This window comes from Myxine glutinosa, chromosome 8 (genome assembly GCF_964187855.1).
Source record: "Myxine glutinosa chromosome 8, kmMyxGlut1.1, whole genome shotgun sequence".
NCBI lineage: Eukaryota > Metazoa > Chordata > Myxini > Myxiniformes > Myxinidae > Myxine > Myxine glutinosa.
In genome coordinates this window covers 94,606,282-94,624,596 of record NC_136268.1, presented here as the reverse complement: position 1 = coordinate 94,624,596, position 18,315 = coordinate 94,606,282, and the positions used below count along the sequence as shown (strand labels likewise).

The 18,315-nt window shown below is 43.6% G+C and overlaps 1 protein-coding gene across 5 annotated transcripts in view; it reads right to left on the bottom strand.

Annotated features, from left to right (window-relative positions):
- MVB12B (multivesicular body subunit 12B) overlaps positions 1 to 18,315 on the bottom strand; it is a 235,584-nt gene that overhangs the window by 154,262 nt on the left and 63,007 nt on the right. For all 5 annotated transcript variants that reach the window (XM_068124870.2, XM_068124873.2, XM_068124874.2 and 2 more), the window contains 2 exons: positions 9,785 to 9,914; positions 9,400 to 9,495 (listed from right to left, as the gene is read on the bottom strand). In XM_068124870.2, coding sequence (XP_067980971.1) covers positions 9,400 to 9,495; positions 9,785 to 9,914 — 226 coding nt within the window. The remainder of the gene's footprint in view (positions 1 to 9,399; positions 9,496 to 9,784; positions 9,915 to 18,315) is intronic.

Here is an 18,315-nt window from a genome sequence, read left to right as displayed (position 1 = left end):
GAGTTTCGAGGCTGTGGATCGCACGTTGCGTGATGTATGTGACAAAGACGAGCCTTTTGGAGGGATCTTGACGATATGCTGTGGTGATTTCCGTCAACTTCTGCCCGTGGTGAAAAGAGGGTGTGATGCTGACGTTGAGAATGCGTGCATAAAGAAGTCCTACTTATGGCAGAGCTTTGGAATGTTTCACTTGAGAACTAATATGCGACTGACCGACGGAAGTGGGCAGTTTTCAAGCTTTTTGCCCGACATCGGCGAGGATAGAATCGAGAAAAATGCGGATGATGAGATAGATTTGCCAGAGGATATACTGCTGACAGCGAGTGGGCTCGATGAGTGCATCGATACCATATATCCATCATTCGCCAATCCGATGGAGGTTTTTTCAGCAAGGTCTATATTAGTGCCCCTCAACGATATGATGCGAAACATCAATTCAAGATGCATCACAAGGTTCCCTGGTGCTAGCAAGGAGTATGCTGCGTTCAACAGTGTGACTGAGGGTACTGATGCGACGCACTTCCCAACGGAATTCCTAGATTCCCTTGAAGTCTCGGGATTGCCCGCCGCACAACCTCGAGCTCAAAAAAGGATCCCCTATCATTTTGATGCGGAACTTGGACCCTCCGAAACTTTGCAACGGGACGCGCATGATTGTTGAGGACATGCTTCGAAATATTATAGTTGCGAGGATCATAAGTTCAACGTTTGAAGGCGAAACTGTATTGCTCCCTCGGATCCGACTAAATCTGTCGGAAGCTGAGGATATCCCTTTGCAGCACTGCCAGTTCCCCATACAATCCTGCTTCGCAATGACGATCCATAAGGCGCAAGGGCAAACTATGGAGAATGTGCTGGTCTACCTGGAGAAACCGGTCTTCCAGCATGGTCAGCTGTATGTGGCGCTCAGTCGAGGGAAGAGGAAAGAGAACGTGCGAGTTTATGTAAATGGAGGATCGTCGACAAAGAACATCGTCATCAGAAGTGTCCTCTGACAACAAAATCGTGGTAGTCCACGGGTCTTGTGTTTTTCCTAAAAAAAAAAAAAAAAAAAAAAAAACGTCATCGGAGATAAGGGCCGAAATCACGTGTCACAGGTAAGTGATATAGAACGCTGGAGAGGTGAGCCTTATGGCTTGCTGGCCCAAATAATCTCTGATGATGTCCAGCGTTCGCTTTAGTTCTATTCTCATATCTATTCAAACTGACATTGACCCAACGGGTCATGGGTCGTCTAGTGTATATATATATAGTATTTATACGTGGTGGTGAGGTATTTATAATTACGTGGTGGTGAGGTGTTTTGAATTACGTGGTGGTGAGGTGTTTTGAATTACTTGGTGGTGAAGTGTTTTTAAATGACGTGGTGGTGAGGTGTTTTTCATTTCGTGGCTGTGAGGTGTTTTTTTTAACGTGTTTTATGGCTGTGAGGTGTTTTTGTTACGTGTTTTATGGCTGTGAGGTGTTTTTATTACGTGTTTTATGGCTGTGAGGTGTTTTTAATTTTGTGGTGGTGAGGTGTTTTTATTACGTGTTTTATGGCTGTGAGGTGTTTTTATTACGTGTTTTATGGCTGTGAGGTGTTTTTAATTTTGTGGTGGTGTGTTTTTATTACGTGTTTTATGGCTGTGAGGTGTTTTTATTGCGTGTTTTATGGCTGTGAGGTGTTTTTATTACGTGTTTTATGGCTGTGAGGTGTTTTTAATTTCGTGGTGGTGAGGTATTTTTATTACGTGTTTTATGGCTGTGAGGTGTTTTGATTACGTGTTTTATGGCTGAGGTGTTTTTATTACGTGTTTTATGGCTGTGAGGTTTTTATTACGTGTTTTATGGCTGAGGTGTTTTTAATTTTGTGGTGGTGAGGTATTTCTATTACGTGTTTTATGGCTGTGAGGTGTTTTTATTACGTGTTTTATGGCTGTGAGGTGTTTTTATTACGTGTTTTATGGCTGTGAGGTGTTTTTATTACGTGTTTTATGGCTGTGAGGTGTTTTTATTACGTGTTTTATGGCTGTGAGGTGTTTTTATTACGTGTTTTAGGGCTGTGAGGTGTTTTTAGTTTTGTGGTGGTGAGGTGTTTTTATTACGTGTTTTATGGCTGTGAGGAGTTTTTATTGCATGTTTTATGGCTGTGAGGTGTTTTTATTACGTGTTTTATGGCTGTGAGGTGTTTTTAATTTTGTGGTGGTGAGGTATTTTTATTACGTGTTTTATGGCTGTGAGGTGTTTTTATTACGTGTTTGATGGCTGTGAGGTGTTTTCAATTTCATGGTGGAGAAGTGTTTTCATGACGTGTTATCAGGCTGTGAGGTGTTTTAAATTACTTGGTGGTGAGGTGTTTTGAATTAGTTGGTGGTGAGGTGTAATCGTCCCAAACTTCCAGTCTGCACCTACCCCTCCCCTATGTGTGTGCTGAGGGGTTCTTTCTTGAAAAAAAAACATTCAACCTAAATCTTCAACCTAAATTGCCTATAAAAATGTAATATCACAAACACAACAAATACATTTGTGCAAAGTAATTGTTTGTATTATGATTGGTGTAAATCATGACAACACAGCACCTCAGGTACAGTCATTAGCCTCAGCTAAAATAAGCCCGTTCCTCAGTAACGACGCATGGTGAGGCGAGCCTAGCGAGCCGAGCCAAGCTCGTATATATATATATATATATCTGTGGAGTGTCTGTGGTGTGTTGTGTTGTCCTGTGTCGTCACTGAACTACTTCCTCAAACTTTTGTGAAATCGCACCAAACTTCTGGTATGCACCTATTTCTCCGTCGGTATGTCCTAAGGGTATTTTTTTCGCAAAAATTTCCAATGTTTTTTTTTTGGGGGGGGGAAATTTTTTTTTTTTTTCAACTTCAATTGTTTATAAAATTTAACATCACGTATATTACAAATACATTTGTGCATTATGATTGTTTGCATTATGATTGGTGTAAACCATGACAAAACAGCAACTCAGGTGCAGTCATTTATCTATATATCTACACATCTGGGCAGTGTCTGTTGTCACTGAACTATTCCGTCAAACTTTTGTTTCCGTGGTTGTGAAGTGTTTTAAATCACGTGGTGGTGGTTTTGAAACATGGTGGTGAGGTATTTTAAATCACGTGATGGTGAGGTGTTTTTAAATCACGTGATGGTGAGGTGATTTGAATTACTTAGTGGTGAGGTATTTTAAATTACATGGGGGTGAGGTGTTTTAAATTACTTGGTGTTGAGATGTTTTGAATTACGTGGTGGTGAGGTGTAATTGTCCCAAACTTCCAGTCTGCACCTACCCATCCCCTATGGACGTGCTGAGGGGTTCTTTTATGAATTTTAATATATTTTTTCAACCTAAATCTTCAACCTAAATTGCTTATAAAAATGTAATATCACAAACACGACAAATAAATTTGTGCAAAATAATTGTTTGTATTGTGATTGGTGTGAATCATGACAACACAGCAACTCAGGTACAGTCATTATCCTCAGCTAAAATAAGCCTGCACCTCAGTAACGACGCGTGGTGAGGTGAGCGCAGCGAGCCGAGCTAGTGTATATATATATATATATATATATATATATATATATATACGTATATATATATATATATGTATACACACACACACACACACACACACACACACACACACACACACACACACACACACACACACACACACACACACACACACACACACACACACACACACACACACACACACACACACACACACACACACACACACACAAACACACGGTCAAAAGTATGTGGACACCCCCTTCTAATTAGTGGATTTGGCTGTTTCAGCCACACCCAGTGCTGACAGGTAGATATAATCAAGCACACAGCCATGCAATCTCCAGAGACAAAGCAGTTTCTCTGGAACGTTTTCTCTGGTACTGTACCTGAATTGAGCCAGCCGAAATCTCCTCAGAATTTTCCACACTTAACACTGCGAGCTGTATAATGACCGATGTCTTACATGCCTGCTCGGCAGACCCCGGATGTGAGCGTAAGTATATGTAAGCATATGTATGTGTATGCAAGTACATGCAGAAGTGCATTGGAGATTAACTCATCGACATTTTTTTTTTTAAACAGGAATTAAATTCCTGCGTCGGGATAAGTGTGAAAAACTCTGACTCAACACGGGACTCGAACCAAGGACCTCCATCGCTTGCGGCGACAGCCCACTACGCTATTGAGCCAGCCGAAATTTCCTCAGAATTTTCCACACTTAACACTGTGAGCTTTATAATGGCCGATGTCTTACGTGCCTGCTCGGCAGACCCCGGATGTGAGCTTGAGTACATGCATGCGTATGCAAGTATATGCAGAAGTGCTGTTGTTTATCTCAATATATATATATGCTTTATAATGCATATATATATTGGAAATGACTTCCGCTTCCGGTCCGGTCCGGAGAGGACGCTGGCGTCGCTTGCTCGCCGCTTCTCCGACTGGACCATTGTCTTTAGCTTGCTTCTCTGGTGGTCGTGGCAGATTTTTGGCCATTGAGTCTGCCCTCTGCATGGTCCCGGCTCTGCTCCTAGCTTCGCCTGCCCGGCTCCTTTGCTGTTTCCTCGGGCCCGCTCCCGTGGGTTGTGGCCATTGTTTGCAGCGGTGGTGGTGGCGGTTTGCCGCCGTGATCTTGATTAGCGGCGGCGGTCGTTTGCCGCTGCATTTGCCGCTTTGCCTCCTCAACCTTGGCCTCGTGCTCGTCTCTTCGCTCCTGTCTGCCCTCTGCTCGGTCCCGGCTCTGCTCCTGGCTTCACCTGCCCGGCTCCTTCGCTGTTTCCTCGGGCCCGCTCCCGTGGGTTGTGGCCATTGTTTCGCCTCCTCAACCTTGGCCTCGTGCTCGTCTCTTCGCTCCTGCCTGGCATGGCTCTGCGGTAATCCGCCGCAAGGCTTCTTCTGCTTAATACCCGCTCCACCCCATCATGCATCTCTGCAATCAAATCCAATGGACTCCTGCGACGACCCAGGTACATTCACCGTGGCTCCGGTCGTAAGTTTGTTCATTTACAATCAGGTCACTCCATCCCCGTCCTCTGGTCGGCTCAGCGCACTCCCACTCATCGTCCCAGCGCACCTGGTCACAGCAACGCACACAATCGCACCTCCTGTCTGCGAACCCTGGCCAAATCACCTGAGTTCATCCCCGCCGTACAAAACAACATCAAGCTCACCCTGTTCAATACCCGGTCCCTCAACAACAAATCCCTCATCCTCAACAACTACATCCTGGAAAATAAATTGGACTTTCTCTGTCTCACTGAAACCTGGCAACAACCTCTGGACTACTTCGCACTCAACCTTACCACACCCAATGGATATTCCTACATCAATAAAGCACGCTCAGAGGGCCGAGGTGGTGGAATTGCCGTTATTCACCGACAAGACATCAGGACCAGCCTCATCTCCATCGCATCTGCTCCATCATTTGAACACCTGGCTTTTAAACTCTCTGGTCACACACAGTCAGTCATGGCTGTTGTCTACTGCCCTCCCAAACCACACCCATCATTCCTGTCTGACTTCTCCTACTTTCTGACCCAGCTATGTTCCCTCTCCCCCTCAATCCTCCTCCTTGGTGATTTCAATATCCACATGGACTCCACTGACTCCACGATAACCACTGACTTCACTGATTTACTCACCTGCTTTAACCTCACTCAACATGTCAACTTTCCTACCCATAACCATGGTCACATTTTGGACCTTGTCTGCTCTACTGGATTAATCTTGCACCATCTCTCTGGCTCCGACCTCACCCTCTCTGACCACTTAGCCATCACTATGACCATCAACATCCCCGCCCCAACACCAAGGCATTATCGCACTATCAACTTCCGTAAGCTAAACGCTCTTTCACATACCTCATTCTCATCCACCCTCTCTGAAAAAATGTCCACTTCTCCCTTCGTTGACCTCCACAACCCTTCTGATCTCACTGACTACTACAACCACACTCTCTCCTTCTGCCTTGACCAACTTGCGCCTATAAAAACCAAAACAGTTTCTTTCACCCATTCTGCTCACTGGTTTACCCCTGACCTCCGCCTGATGAAAACTCGTGCTCGCCAACTTGAAAGACTCCGCAATAAAGCAGGTCTCACAATTCACTCCCAAGCCTACAAGGACCACCTACAACACTACAAAGATGCCCTCTCCCGCGCCCGCTCCGCCTACTAGTCTCAAATTATCCACTCTGGCTCCGGAAACCCAAAAGCACTCTTCTCTACAATAAACAAACTCCTCAGCCCCCTGAACACCACCACCCAGTCATTCACAATAGACAACTGCATCTCCTTCCTTTCATTCTTCCAACGCAAAGTTGAAAATATCTACAACAGCTTGACCACCACCGCACCCGCTCCCCCTCAAACCACCTGCCCCCCCTTATCCTGCCATCCCCTGTCTCAATTCTCCCCAATCTCCCCTACTGACCTCTCTGAACTCCTCGTAGGAATGAAAACTGCCACCTGCACTCTTGACCCCATCCCCTCCAGCTTTGTCAAGGCCTCCCTTCCTGCTCGCTCTCCACTTATCATTGCAACAATAAACTCCTCCCTGTCTACAGGCATCGTCCCACCATGCCTCAAAATTGCTGCTGTTACCCCCATTCTGAAAAAACCTGGACTAAACCCTGACACCCTAAACAACTTCAGACCCATCTCCAACCTACCCTTTCTGTCGAAAGTTTTGGAACGCGCTGTAGCCGCTCAACTCAAACATCACCTCTCTGCCAATAACCTGTATGAAACATTCCAATCCGGATTCCGCTCCAACCACAGTACTGAAACTGCTCTCCTCAAAATCACCAACGACCTTCTCCTCTCCTCTGACGCTGGCAACCTCAACATTCTCATCCTCCTCGACCTCAGCGCCGCCTTTGACACCATCGATCACACCATCCTCCTCACCCGACTTGAAACCACCTTTAACGTTACTGGCACTGCCCTCTCTTGGATTAAATCATACCTCTCTGACAGACGCCAGTTCATCTCCATCAATAACTGCAAATCCCCCACTGCTCCCCTCCCCCAAGGTGTCCCCCAAGGTTCAGTTCTTGGCCCCCTCCTCTTCATCCTTTACCTGTCCCCCCTCGGTCACTTAATCCGCCGTCATGGTCTCCAATTCCACTGCTTCGCCGATGACATCCAGCTTTTCATCTCCACCAAGTCCATCTCCACTGCCACCCACTCTATCCTGACAAACTGCATCACTGAAATAAAATCCTGGCTTCAAATTAACTTCCTCAAACTTAACTATGATAAATCTGAAACAATAATCATTGGCCCAAAAACGCTCATAAAATCCACCAATAACTTTGCCCTCAACATCGACGGTATCCCAGTATCCACCTCCCCTCACATCCGGAATCTTGGCATCATCTTTGACCAAACCCTCTCCTTCGACAAATACACTAAACAGATCACAAAGACAGCCTTCTTTCACCTGAAAAACATCGCCAGTCTCCGTCCATCCCTTTCCTCCATGGCTGCAGAAACCCTCATCCACGCCTTCATCACCTCCCATCTGGACTACTGCAATAGCCTCCTCTATGGTTCACCCTCAACAATCACCAATAAACTCCAATACATTCAGAACTCCGCTGCCCGTCTACTCACCCATTCCCGGACCCGTGACCACATCACCCCCGTCCTTTACAAGCTCCACTGGCTCCCCATCTCCCAGAGAATCCAGTACAAAATCCTCCTCTTGACCTACAAAGCCCTCCATAACCTGGCCCCATCCTACCTGGCTGACCTCCTCTCCAGACACACTCCCAATCGCAACCTCCGCTCTGCTGGTACATCCTGGGGGGACAGGGCCTTCTCCATCGCTGCTCCCACCCTCTGGAACTCACTACCCCACACCATCAGAGACTCCTCCTCACTCACCACATTCAAAACATCACTCAAGACCCACCTGTTCAACACTGCATTCAACATTTAACCCACAGCATTTAACCCCTGACTATCTCTTCTCCTTCTCCCTCCTTTTTGCTTTGAATATTTCCCTATTGATTCTTGTTTTTTGCAATTGTTTTTATGTTTTGCTATGCATTATGTTTTGCACTCTGTCAAAGCGTCTTTGGGCTCCCTGAAAAGCGCTATATAAAATAAATGCATTGTTATTATTATTATTATATATATATATATAAATAGTTGCGGTTTTGGGAAACCACTGAGAAGTAATGGCAACCATCATACAGGTACCTTAGAATAGTTATTTCATAGCAGAACATTACCTTAGCCCCCTTTCCCTTATTTCGGGTTATTATGTTATGCGTTGAGGAAGGGAAAGACAGGTCCTCCTCTCGTAAGGGATATGCACCAATCAGGGCCTGAGTCCCTTCGAGAGAGCTGATGGAGGAGGGGGGGGGTTGCAGGTTCCACTATTCGGGAGCGAGGACACCCTCAAACAACCCCCCCCCCCTTCAGCGAGGGTGGACAAAAGGCCATTCCACACGTGTTTGGAGACTTTCTCTCTTTCGCATTGGACCTTGTTGGATACACATGTGTTTGGATACTCTCTTTTTCGCATTGGACCTTTTTGGATCCGTGTTTGGATTCACTCTTCGCTTTGGACTTTGTTCAGCACGTGTTTGCTTCTCTCTTGGCTTGGGACATCATGCATTCAACACGTTTTTGCATTCCACTCTTCGCTTTGGATTCTGTAGGCCTCAGCACGTGCCTGCATTATCCTCTTCTCCTTCGACTTTGCTCGATTTACACGTGTTCATTGCTCTCGGCTGACCGCCGGACTCCCTCTTGGCACACGACACTCACGTTCTGCACGAGTGCACGGCACTCACTTTACCCTGCATGAAATCACGACGTGCTTACTCCACGTGTCCCTGGCACTCACTCTGCACGGTTCCCTGGCACTCGCAGCTTATGTGCATTTGTTTATATTGTAAACTTCCTTGTCACATTATATATCTGTTTTTTAGAGGATTCCCACATCATTGTAAATGAGTTACATCATTCATGAGTGCTGTGAGACTGGTGACCTTCAGTGCAAAAAATAGGTACATGTTTATGATAAATAAAGGCGATATGGAATTTTGGGAAAGATTTTCTGAAGATTGGTGGTTAAATATTGGAATGTATTTAGCTTAATTTCAAATTTTACACCTACACCACCTCACCGACAGACCCAGGCCTAGGCCAAACCTTCCTGCACTAGCCACTTTTTATTTATATGTGCCGATTGTACTCCATACTTAGAGTTAAATGTATTAAATGTAGTGACTACATTCGGATATTAGCATAGGCGAGCAGGTAAGAATGAAGAAACAAGGGCAATAAACGACAAATTGAACTTCTGGAGAATACTTTCGATGGCAACGGTGGTATGACACTAATGACAGATGAACATCCTTTGAAAATGCTTACCAAGCAGAATGCGTCATGGCTGTTGATGCCTGTGTTTGGCGAACAATGGGCGGCAGCTTTCTCCAGCGGATCCACAATGACATCCCGTTCAACTCCCTGCACATAGGTGGACAATAACACTGGCACACTCAAGCATCCAAGTCACCACAACATTTAATTATTTCACACGAGTGTGCAATGCAAAAAGTCCCAATGCAGTTTTCCTGAATCTTAAATACAGCACTTCATAATTGTGTGTCCAAGTCATATATATATATTTTTTTTTTTAAACATCATTTAAAATTAATGAAATAATTCACTATTGTCCTCTTTTGTCAAAAACATGATGTTAATGCAACTTTTGAAACTCTGAAACATGCCTGGAAGTAAAACCAAGGAATCGTACCCAAGTAAGGTGCAATATGCCGGGGCATAGCGCGACTTGCTGGTGACACGAAGATCACAGACAGCCGTGTCTGTCGAGTCTCGAGGAATGAGTTTGACACACAAGCGCTTTTTCTGGAACACGGGCTCCTCTGCAACACACGTGAAATACAAACTCTATTTCACTACAACCATATATGTGGATTTTTGCATCAACACGAGTATCAATTCAGGTGTGTCATCCTTCAATGTGTGTGTATTTGATGCGAGTATTTTTTTTGATGTGTATTTTTTTTGATGTAATATTTTGATGTGACATAAAAATGTGAGTATTTGACAGAGATCGTAGCACATATATTTCCTGTCTGCATCATTACTTCCTTGATTTTGCTCGGTACTTGAATGTCTTTAAGCTGCTGAAACACTGGGGGATAAAATGCAGGCTCAGAAAACAGGAAGACCATTATCAGCTCAGCTATTCTGCTTTCTCATGCAGGCTCCAGTATGGAGAACGGGGGAAATGAATATGTGTGTGTATGGTGTATGGTGTATATGTATATATACAACCTGGTGTTGGGCTAGCGGCTAGGGTGCCAGCTTAGGATCCTAGGATCCTGGGTTCGAATCCCGGTCGATCGCTGAATTAACGCCAGGGGGGTTGACTCAGCCTGTCATCCTTCTAGTGTAGCAGCATAGCAAACCTGTTGTGCATTTTGTGATACAAGCACCAAATTTGGCACAAATGTACATTAATATGTTGCGAACATTTTCAGATATTGGGCCACTTGAAATTCCGTAATTTTTTTTTTCAAATTTTTTCAAATTTCGTAATTTCAAATTTTTCGGGTGACACCGTCACAATTTCGGTCTTCGAGGCCGGCCGATATAGTGGGGCGGCTTAGCCCAAATATTCAAAAGAATTGTGCATTTTGTGATACAAGCACCAAATTTGGCACAAATGTACATTAATATGTTGCGAACATTGTGTGGTCAGCAATGAAGACGAGAGTCTGAATTACATGTATGCAAAAGACCTTGTGAACCAGTGAAGCAAATACACGGGTAAGCATGAATTAAATCTAGGGCATGATATAATTTCCATGATGTTTACCTCTACACTCAATGGTGGAAGGAGGTAGGTAATGTTTTGATCCCAGCTTGTCTGTATGTCTGTTTGTCTGTTAGTCCACAAAATTCCAGACAAAGCTTGTAGTAGTGGTAGTTGTAGTGGTAGTGGTGATAACAGAAATTGTTATATAGAACTGAACTTATATTATTATTATATGCAGAAAATAACTTCATTTCTATATGCCCTGCAGTGGACAGGTTAATTGGTTTATGCACTGAAGGGGTCACCCTGGTGTGCACTGCTGTGTTCTGCCTCACTGAGTTGTTCAGGTATGATGTACTCAGCACAAGCTTCCGGTCGGCCCGGAGGTGGGGGTGCGGGGCCTGTCACGGAACGTCAAAACAAACGGCCTGCCGGGGCCGCCCAAAAGTCGGGCGTGAGGGGCGCGTCCACTAATGGAACGCCTCTCGCTTCCCAGATCGAGGGCCACGTGGTCAGGAGAACCTCGTCCCTTCCGGTCACACTTTGCCTATCGGCCGGCCTCGAAGACCGAAATTGTGATGGTGTCACCCGAAAAATTAGAAATTACGAAATTTGAAAAAAAAAATTACGGAATTTCAAGTGGCCCAATATCTGAAAATGTTCGCAACATATTAATGTACATTTGTGCCAAATTTGGTGCTGGTTTCACAAAATGCACAATTCTTTTGAATATTTGGGCTAAGCCGCCCCACTAATACACATATATATACATATATATATATATATACATATATATATATATACACATATATATACATATATATATATATATATACATATATATATATACATATACATATATATATACATATATATAAATATATATACATATATATATATATATATATATATAAATATATACATATATATATATATATATATATAAATATATATACATATATATATATATATATATATATAAATATATATACATATATATATATATATATATATAAATATATATACATATATATATATATATATATATATACATATATATACATATATATACATATACATATATATACATATACATATATATACATATATATACATATATATACATATACATATATATACATATACATATATATACATATATATACATATATATACATATACATATATATACATATATATACATATATATACATATACATATACATATATATACATATATATACATATATATACATATACATATATATACATATATATACATATATATACATATATATACATACATATACATATACATACATATATATATATATATATATATACATATATATATATATATATATATATATATATATATATATATATATATATATATATATATATATATATATATATATATATATATATACTCGGACGCGGCCATCTTGACGATAGACCAGAAATCTAGACTCGTCACTGAAGATCACGTGATTCCAGTGTCCTGGCTGCCATTGACGGTGCTCTCTGGCCCACTGCAATCGGCGCTGGCAGTGTTGTCTGGTCAGGCGTGGCTTTCTCAGGGGACGCCTGGCACAATAGCCTGCTTGAACCAGTCATTGGTTGACCATCCTTCTGGATACAGGCACATTTGTCAGTTGCTGCCACTCAGACCTAAGCCGATTAGCTGACTTGGTACGGCCATTGCGGACTAACCGGTGCAGCTGGCGATCATCCCTCCTTGTGGTTCTGCGGGGACGTCCTGGCCTCGGTATTGGAGTAGGGACACCCCTCTGAGCATTTCGTTTCAGGATCTTTGACACCTGACCTTGAGTGATGCCATACTGCCGAGCAATAGCACGCTGTTTCATGACGGGATTTCGTAAAGCCACCACTCCATGACAAACAGCATTGTCGAGTTGACGGACCATCTCCAGAGAAAGCGGCAATAACTTTTGGAGACGTGCAGCAGTTGTTTTCCACTAATACAGAACGCAACAACCCTTGTATACCCGACTGTGAAGCCAATCATCAAATGCACCTGTCCGTACATTTTGCCACGCCACCTGTGATATAATCCTGTTGTTGACTTCTTGCTGCGACAGACAATCAGTGACATGGTTCTTTTAACAAATAAATCACCAAAGTGTAAAAAAACTCACCAGATTGATATACGGAGTTAAGAAAGTAAACCCAAGTCAAGAAAAAAAAAATATTCCATATTAAATGCCAAGTCTGTATATATCGAACCCAGGTCCTCTGGAAAACCGTACCAGTGCTCTGCTATCTGAGCTATCTGGGCAACCCTGACTGAGCATGCATTTTTCCCACACGCATGATTGCCATTCTCTTTCCAAGCCATGGCCAATAATTTCATCAGTCTAATCCTTTTGCTATGTCCATGAAAATGAAGTTAGACACCCTCAATTTTTTCCCAATTGCCTTTTCCTTGAGACATCAGCAGGATCAGCTGAAACTTCGCCTTTATACCAGTGAGATAAGATTTCATTCCCCAGTTTATCAAGCTCAAGTTGATCAAGAACCTTAAAATAATAACACTTGGTAAATAAAAGATGAAACACAAAAGGTTAAGGTAACGCTCCAGAAAGCCAGGAGAAGCAAATCTTAATTAGGCCAAAAGTCCAAAGATTTCTGCATGAAAATAATATTTTTAAGGTGCTGGGAAAGCTATTTAGAATCAAGCAACAGTCATAGCGATTTGAGCAAGGCACACATAACCACTACCCCACCGTGCCATTTACAAAGGTGACAAATTCTCCTTGCCACAGCAGTCGCTCTCCAGAGTGGTAATTACATCACTTGTCAGCGCATACTAAAACTAAAGCCTATTCCGCTGATATGCCCAATCCATCACCTGCCTTCCGACCCACTAGTTGTGGTGAATATGCTCTCTTGGTCTCTTTGCTTCCTACCTGACCTCCTACTCTAAATGTAGCACACAAAGTACCCTCATCGTTGGTCAAACTGCAAGAATCATTGCATCACCTAATCGCTCATCAACATATGGAAAAATGTTTTTCCTGAAACACAAACGGGCCTCAAGCAATGAGAAGCACAAATAATACATTTTTACTGACAAAGAGTTGCAGGGGTGACAGAACATTGCGACAAAGGCAGAAAATGCAGAAAAGTAACCAAATAACAAATGGCTGGACGTCGATTCCATCCACCTGGAAGAATCAAATTGTCAAATTGCATATATGGTAAAGTAATATTCGATTTCAATAACTGTGTGCAAAGCTCATGGAGGAACTTGTACAGATTGTAACAAAAACGGACTCCTATGGGTGAAAGGGTTATGTAGCCGAGTAGTTGAGTCACATGTTGCATCTTTTAGTGCACATGATTTGGAACCCCCAAATTAGGTCTGCCAAGACAGTGTTTAGCAAAACCTTGTGTCCTCGCAGCCCCTTTTTATTTTCAACGTGAAATGTGCTTTTTCTCATTTCTTTATTTGATGAATATCCTTTTCCCCTCCTTTTCCCTGGCCTCAAAAGTAACGGATATAGAGCCTCAGGCTAGTCGTTCCCTTTTGAATTGGGTCAATCAGTGGTGTGCTCGAGAAGGCAACCAATGTACGCACCTGATGACCATGCGAGGAATGGTTTGACCTGCATTTTGGAGTAGATAGATCAGTTGAGAGAAGGGAACCTCTTGGATGAGGTCTGCGTTGAGCAAAAAAGCATTTTTCACATAAAATTCGATATTTTCTTTCTTCAGACCACGTAACCACGAAAAACACAAAATGAATTAGAAGCTGCATTTTGAATGCGAAAAAGGTGACCTATTAAGACAAGGGAGCAAAAGGAACCATGATTAAGAAGAAATTAAGACAATGAGGCAAGAAGAAAAGCAAGTTTGTCTGTGACTGACATACAGTGCATTCAGAAAGTATTCAAACAGTCAAACAGCCAAACAATTCAATCTTGGTTTCATCAGACCACAGAATCTTGTTTCTCTCAGTCTGAGAGTCCTTTAGGTGCTTTTTGGCAAACTCCAAGCATCTTTCATGTGTCTTTCACTGAGGAGAGGCTTCCGTCTTGCCACTCTGCCATAAAGCCCAGATTGGTGGAGTGTTGCAGTGATGGTTGTCCTTCTGTAAGTTTCTCCCATCTCCACACAGGATCTCTGGAGCTCAGCCAGAGAGTGACTATCGGGTTCTTGGTCACCTCTCTTACCAAGGCCCTTCTCCCCGGATTGCTCAGTTTGGCCGGGCAGCCAGCTCTAGGAAGAGTCCTGGTTGTTCCAAACTTCTTCCATTTAAGAATGATGGAGGCCACTGTGCTCATGGGAACCTTAAATGCAGCAGATAATTTTTTGTAGGCTTCCCCAGATCTGTGCCTCAACACAATCCTGTCTCTGAGCTCTGCAGGCAGTTCCTTCGACCTCATGGCTTGGTTTTTGCTCTGATATGCATTGTCAGCTGTGAGACCTTATATAGACAGGTGTGTGCCTTTCCAAATCATGTCGAATCAATTGAATTTACCAAAGGTGGACTCCAATCAAGGTGTAGAAACATCTCAAAGATGATCAAGAGAAATGGGAGGCACCTGAGCTAAATTTCAAGTGTCATAGCAAAGGGTATGAATACTTATGTCAATGTGATATTTCACTTTTTTCTTTTTAATAAATTTGCAAAACTTTCTAAAATTTTGTTTTCTCTTTGTCATTATGGGGTATTGAGTGTAGATTGGTGAGGGAAAAAATGAATTTAAACGATTTCAGCATAAGGCTGCAACATAACAAAATGTGAAAAAAGTGAAGGGGTCTGAATACTTTCTGAATGCACTGTAAATACATTTAAGCACAAAACAGAAGCTCAGCAGAGACTTGTTAGTCAACAATCAGATGGTGCAAAACCAGAAAGGAAGTGGTAGAAGACAGAGTGGCAGTCAACCTGTCTATGATGGGACAATGACAAGCCCATTAATTGAGGGAGATTACAATTATCTTGAAGTTTACACAGCTTCAAGCTGAGCAAGGTGTTAGGCAAGGGTGCCAGGAGGAGTACACCATCAAGCTGTGGATGAAGCCCTTGTCCCTTGTAGGTGAATCGGAGTTGTAGTGTGCCAAGAAAGGACCGTGTACGACAGAGGATGCCCAGTCGACGGCTGGCTTTGGAGGACAACTTAAAATGTGGTTTACCCAAAAAAGATTATGGCTGATAGTGAGACCCAAGAGTTTTGGGGATCTGAACTTCTTCAAGAGGATTGTTGAAAAAGTAGATGGGAGGGTTTGCCAGACGGTCCTTTCGGAGAGAAATAGTAAGAGTGTGAGATTTGTCTGAATTGAAAGGCATATTCCAAGTGTATGACCAGCTCGTGATTCTATCAAGGTCTGGAGAATGGGAAGAGGCTACAGCCTGCCTGTCTGGTGGATGCGGGATGACAAAGGACAGGGTGGAGTTATCAGCAAATAGACAAAGATAATTTTCAGAGAATCCGAGAGATCGTTGAAGAAGATTAGCAATATGAAGGGACCTATAACACCACCTGGGGCCTTGACAGGGAGAAGAGAGGACATGAAAATATTCCGTTGAGAGCTGCAGGTTAGCTACGAGAGTGGAGGACATCATCAACCCAAGAGTGGAGTTGGCCTTGTATGCCAAAGGCAGAGAGTTTGGAGAGCAAGCCATGGTGAAAACTGTACTGAAAGCTCAAGATATGTGTGGAGAGATGGCTTTGATCTCATGTCTGCCATTGATTGAGGGCCTCCATTTATTGTTGGGAGAGTCGAAGCAGCACGTCCAAGGTGGAGTGACCTGATCTGAATACAACAACAACAACATGCATTTTAAAGGCCATTTTCCCTGCTAGAGCGGGGGTTAGCCTTGCGGTCCCCATGACAATCTTCTCCATTTTGCCCTATTTTCTGCATCTCTCCTTGTTAACCCCGTTGCCCGCATTTCTTCTTCCACCATCTTTAGCCAAGTCTTTCTCGGTCTTCCCCGTCCTCTGCTTCCTTCTACATTCATTTCCATCACTCTTCTCAACAAGCCACTTTCATCCTTCCTCAACACATCACCAAACCATCTCAACCTGTTCCTCTTCACAGCATCAATTACAGGCTCTATTCCCATCATCTTTCGCAATTCATCATTTGTCTTCCTCTCTCTCAACGATACTCCGCACATCCGTCGAACCATTCGCATTTCCACCCTTTCCAACCTTCGTTGCTGCTCTACGTTCATTACCCATGTCTCGCTCCCATAAATCACAACACTTCTCACACATGCAGCATACACCTTTCCCTTCAGCTTCAACGACACTCCCCTCATCATCAGCATGCCACTCAGTTCCCGAAACTTCTTCCATGCACATCTCACTCGAGCAACCGTTGCCGAGTCTGATCCACCTTCTCCATTCAGCATGTCTCCGAGGTAGCAAAATGTTTTCACATCTTCCAGCTTCACGCCGTCTCCAAGATCCAACTCAACATCTCCTCCATCTGCAGCTCCCTCTGTGCACACCTTACACTTGAATGTAGCTGCCACACTGGTTAATGACCCTCTCAGACCACTACATTTTTGATGAACCCACTCAGCGCACATTGTACATTGAATGGAGTTCACTCTGACACCCTTCCTACACACAGCACAGGGCCACTTCCCAGTTCTTTCCACCTCACCACATGCTTTACCACTTGCCATCACCTTCGTCTTTCTGATATTCACCTTCAGACCTTTTGTCTCCATACATTCCTTCCACGTGTTCATCTTTTCCTTCAGTCCATCCATACTTTCCGCAATCAACACCAGATCATCTGCATACAACAACTCCCAAGGTAAACCCTCCTTTACGTTCTGAGCCAGCACCTCCATCACAGCTACAAATAGTAGTGGACTTAGTACCGACCCCTGATGCACTCCCACCTTCACCTCAAACTCACTACTGTTCCCGTCCTTCGTCCTTACAGCTGTGCGCGCTCTTTTGTACATTGCCATCACTACTCTGATCAACCATTCCTCCACTCCTAACTTCCTCAATACCCAGGTCAATACTTTGCGTGGTACCCTATCGAATGCTTTCTCCAGATCAACAAACCCAAGAAACAACTTCTTCCTCTTCTCCATGTACTTCTCCTGCAACTGCCTCACAATGAAAAAGCGCGTCTGTCGTTCCTCTTCCTGGCATGAATCCAAACTGCATTTCGTCGATCTTCACTTTCTTCCTTATCCTCCTCTCCAACACCCTTTCCAAGACCTTCATTCCATGCTCCAATAACTTTATCGCTCAGTACGAGCCACACTCCAGTTGGGTCACCTTTCCCCTTGTATAGAGGGACGAGGGTACTCAGTTCCCAATCCACTGGAATGCGGCCTTCTTTCACCACCAGATTACAGATCTCTGTCATTCTCTTCACACCCCAACTTCCTGCTGCCTTCAACATATCTCCCACAACTCCCGTTGGCCCTCCCGCTTTCCTACCCTTCATTGCTTTTATCGCTTCCTCAACTTCCTTCTCAGTTATCTTCTCTGCCGGTC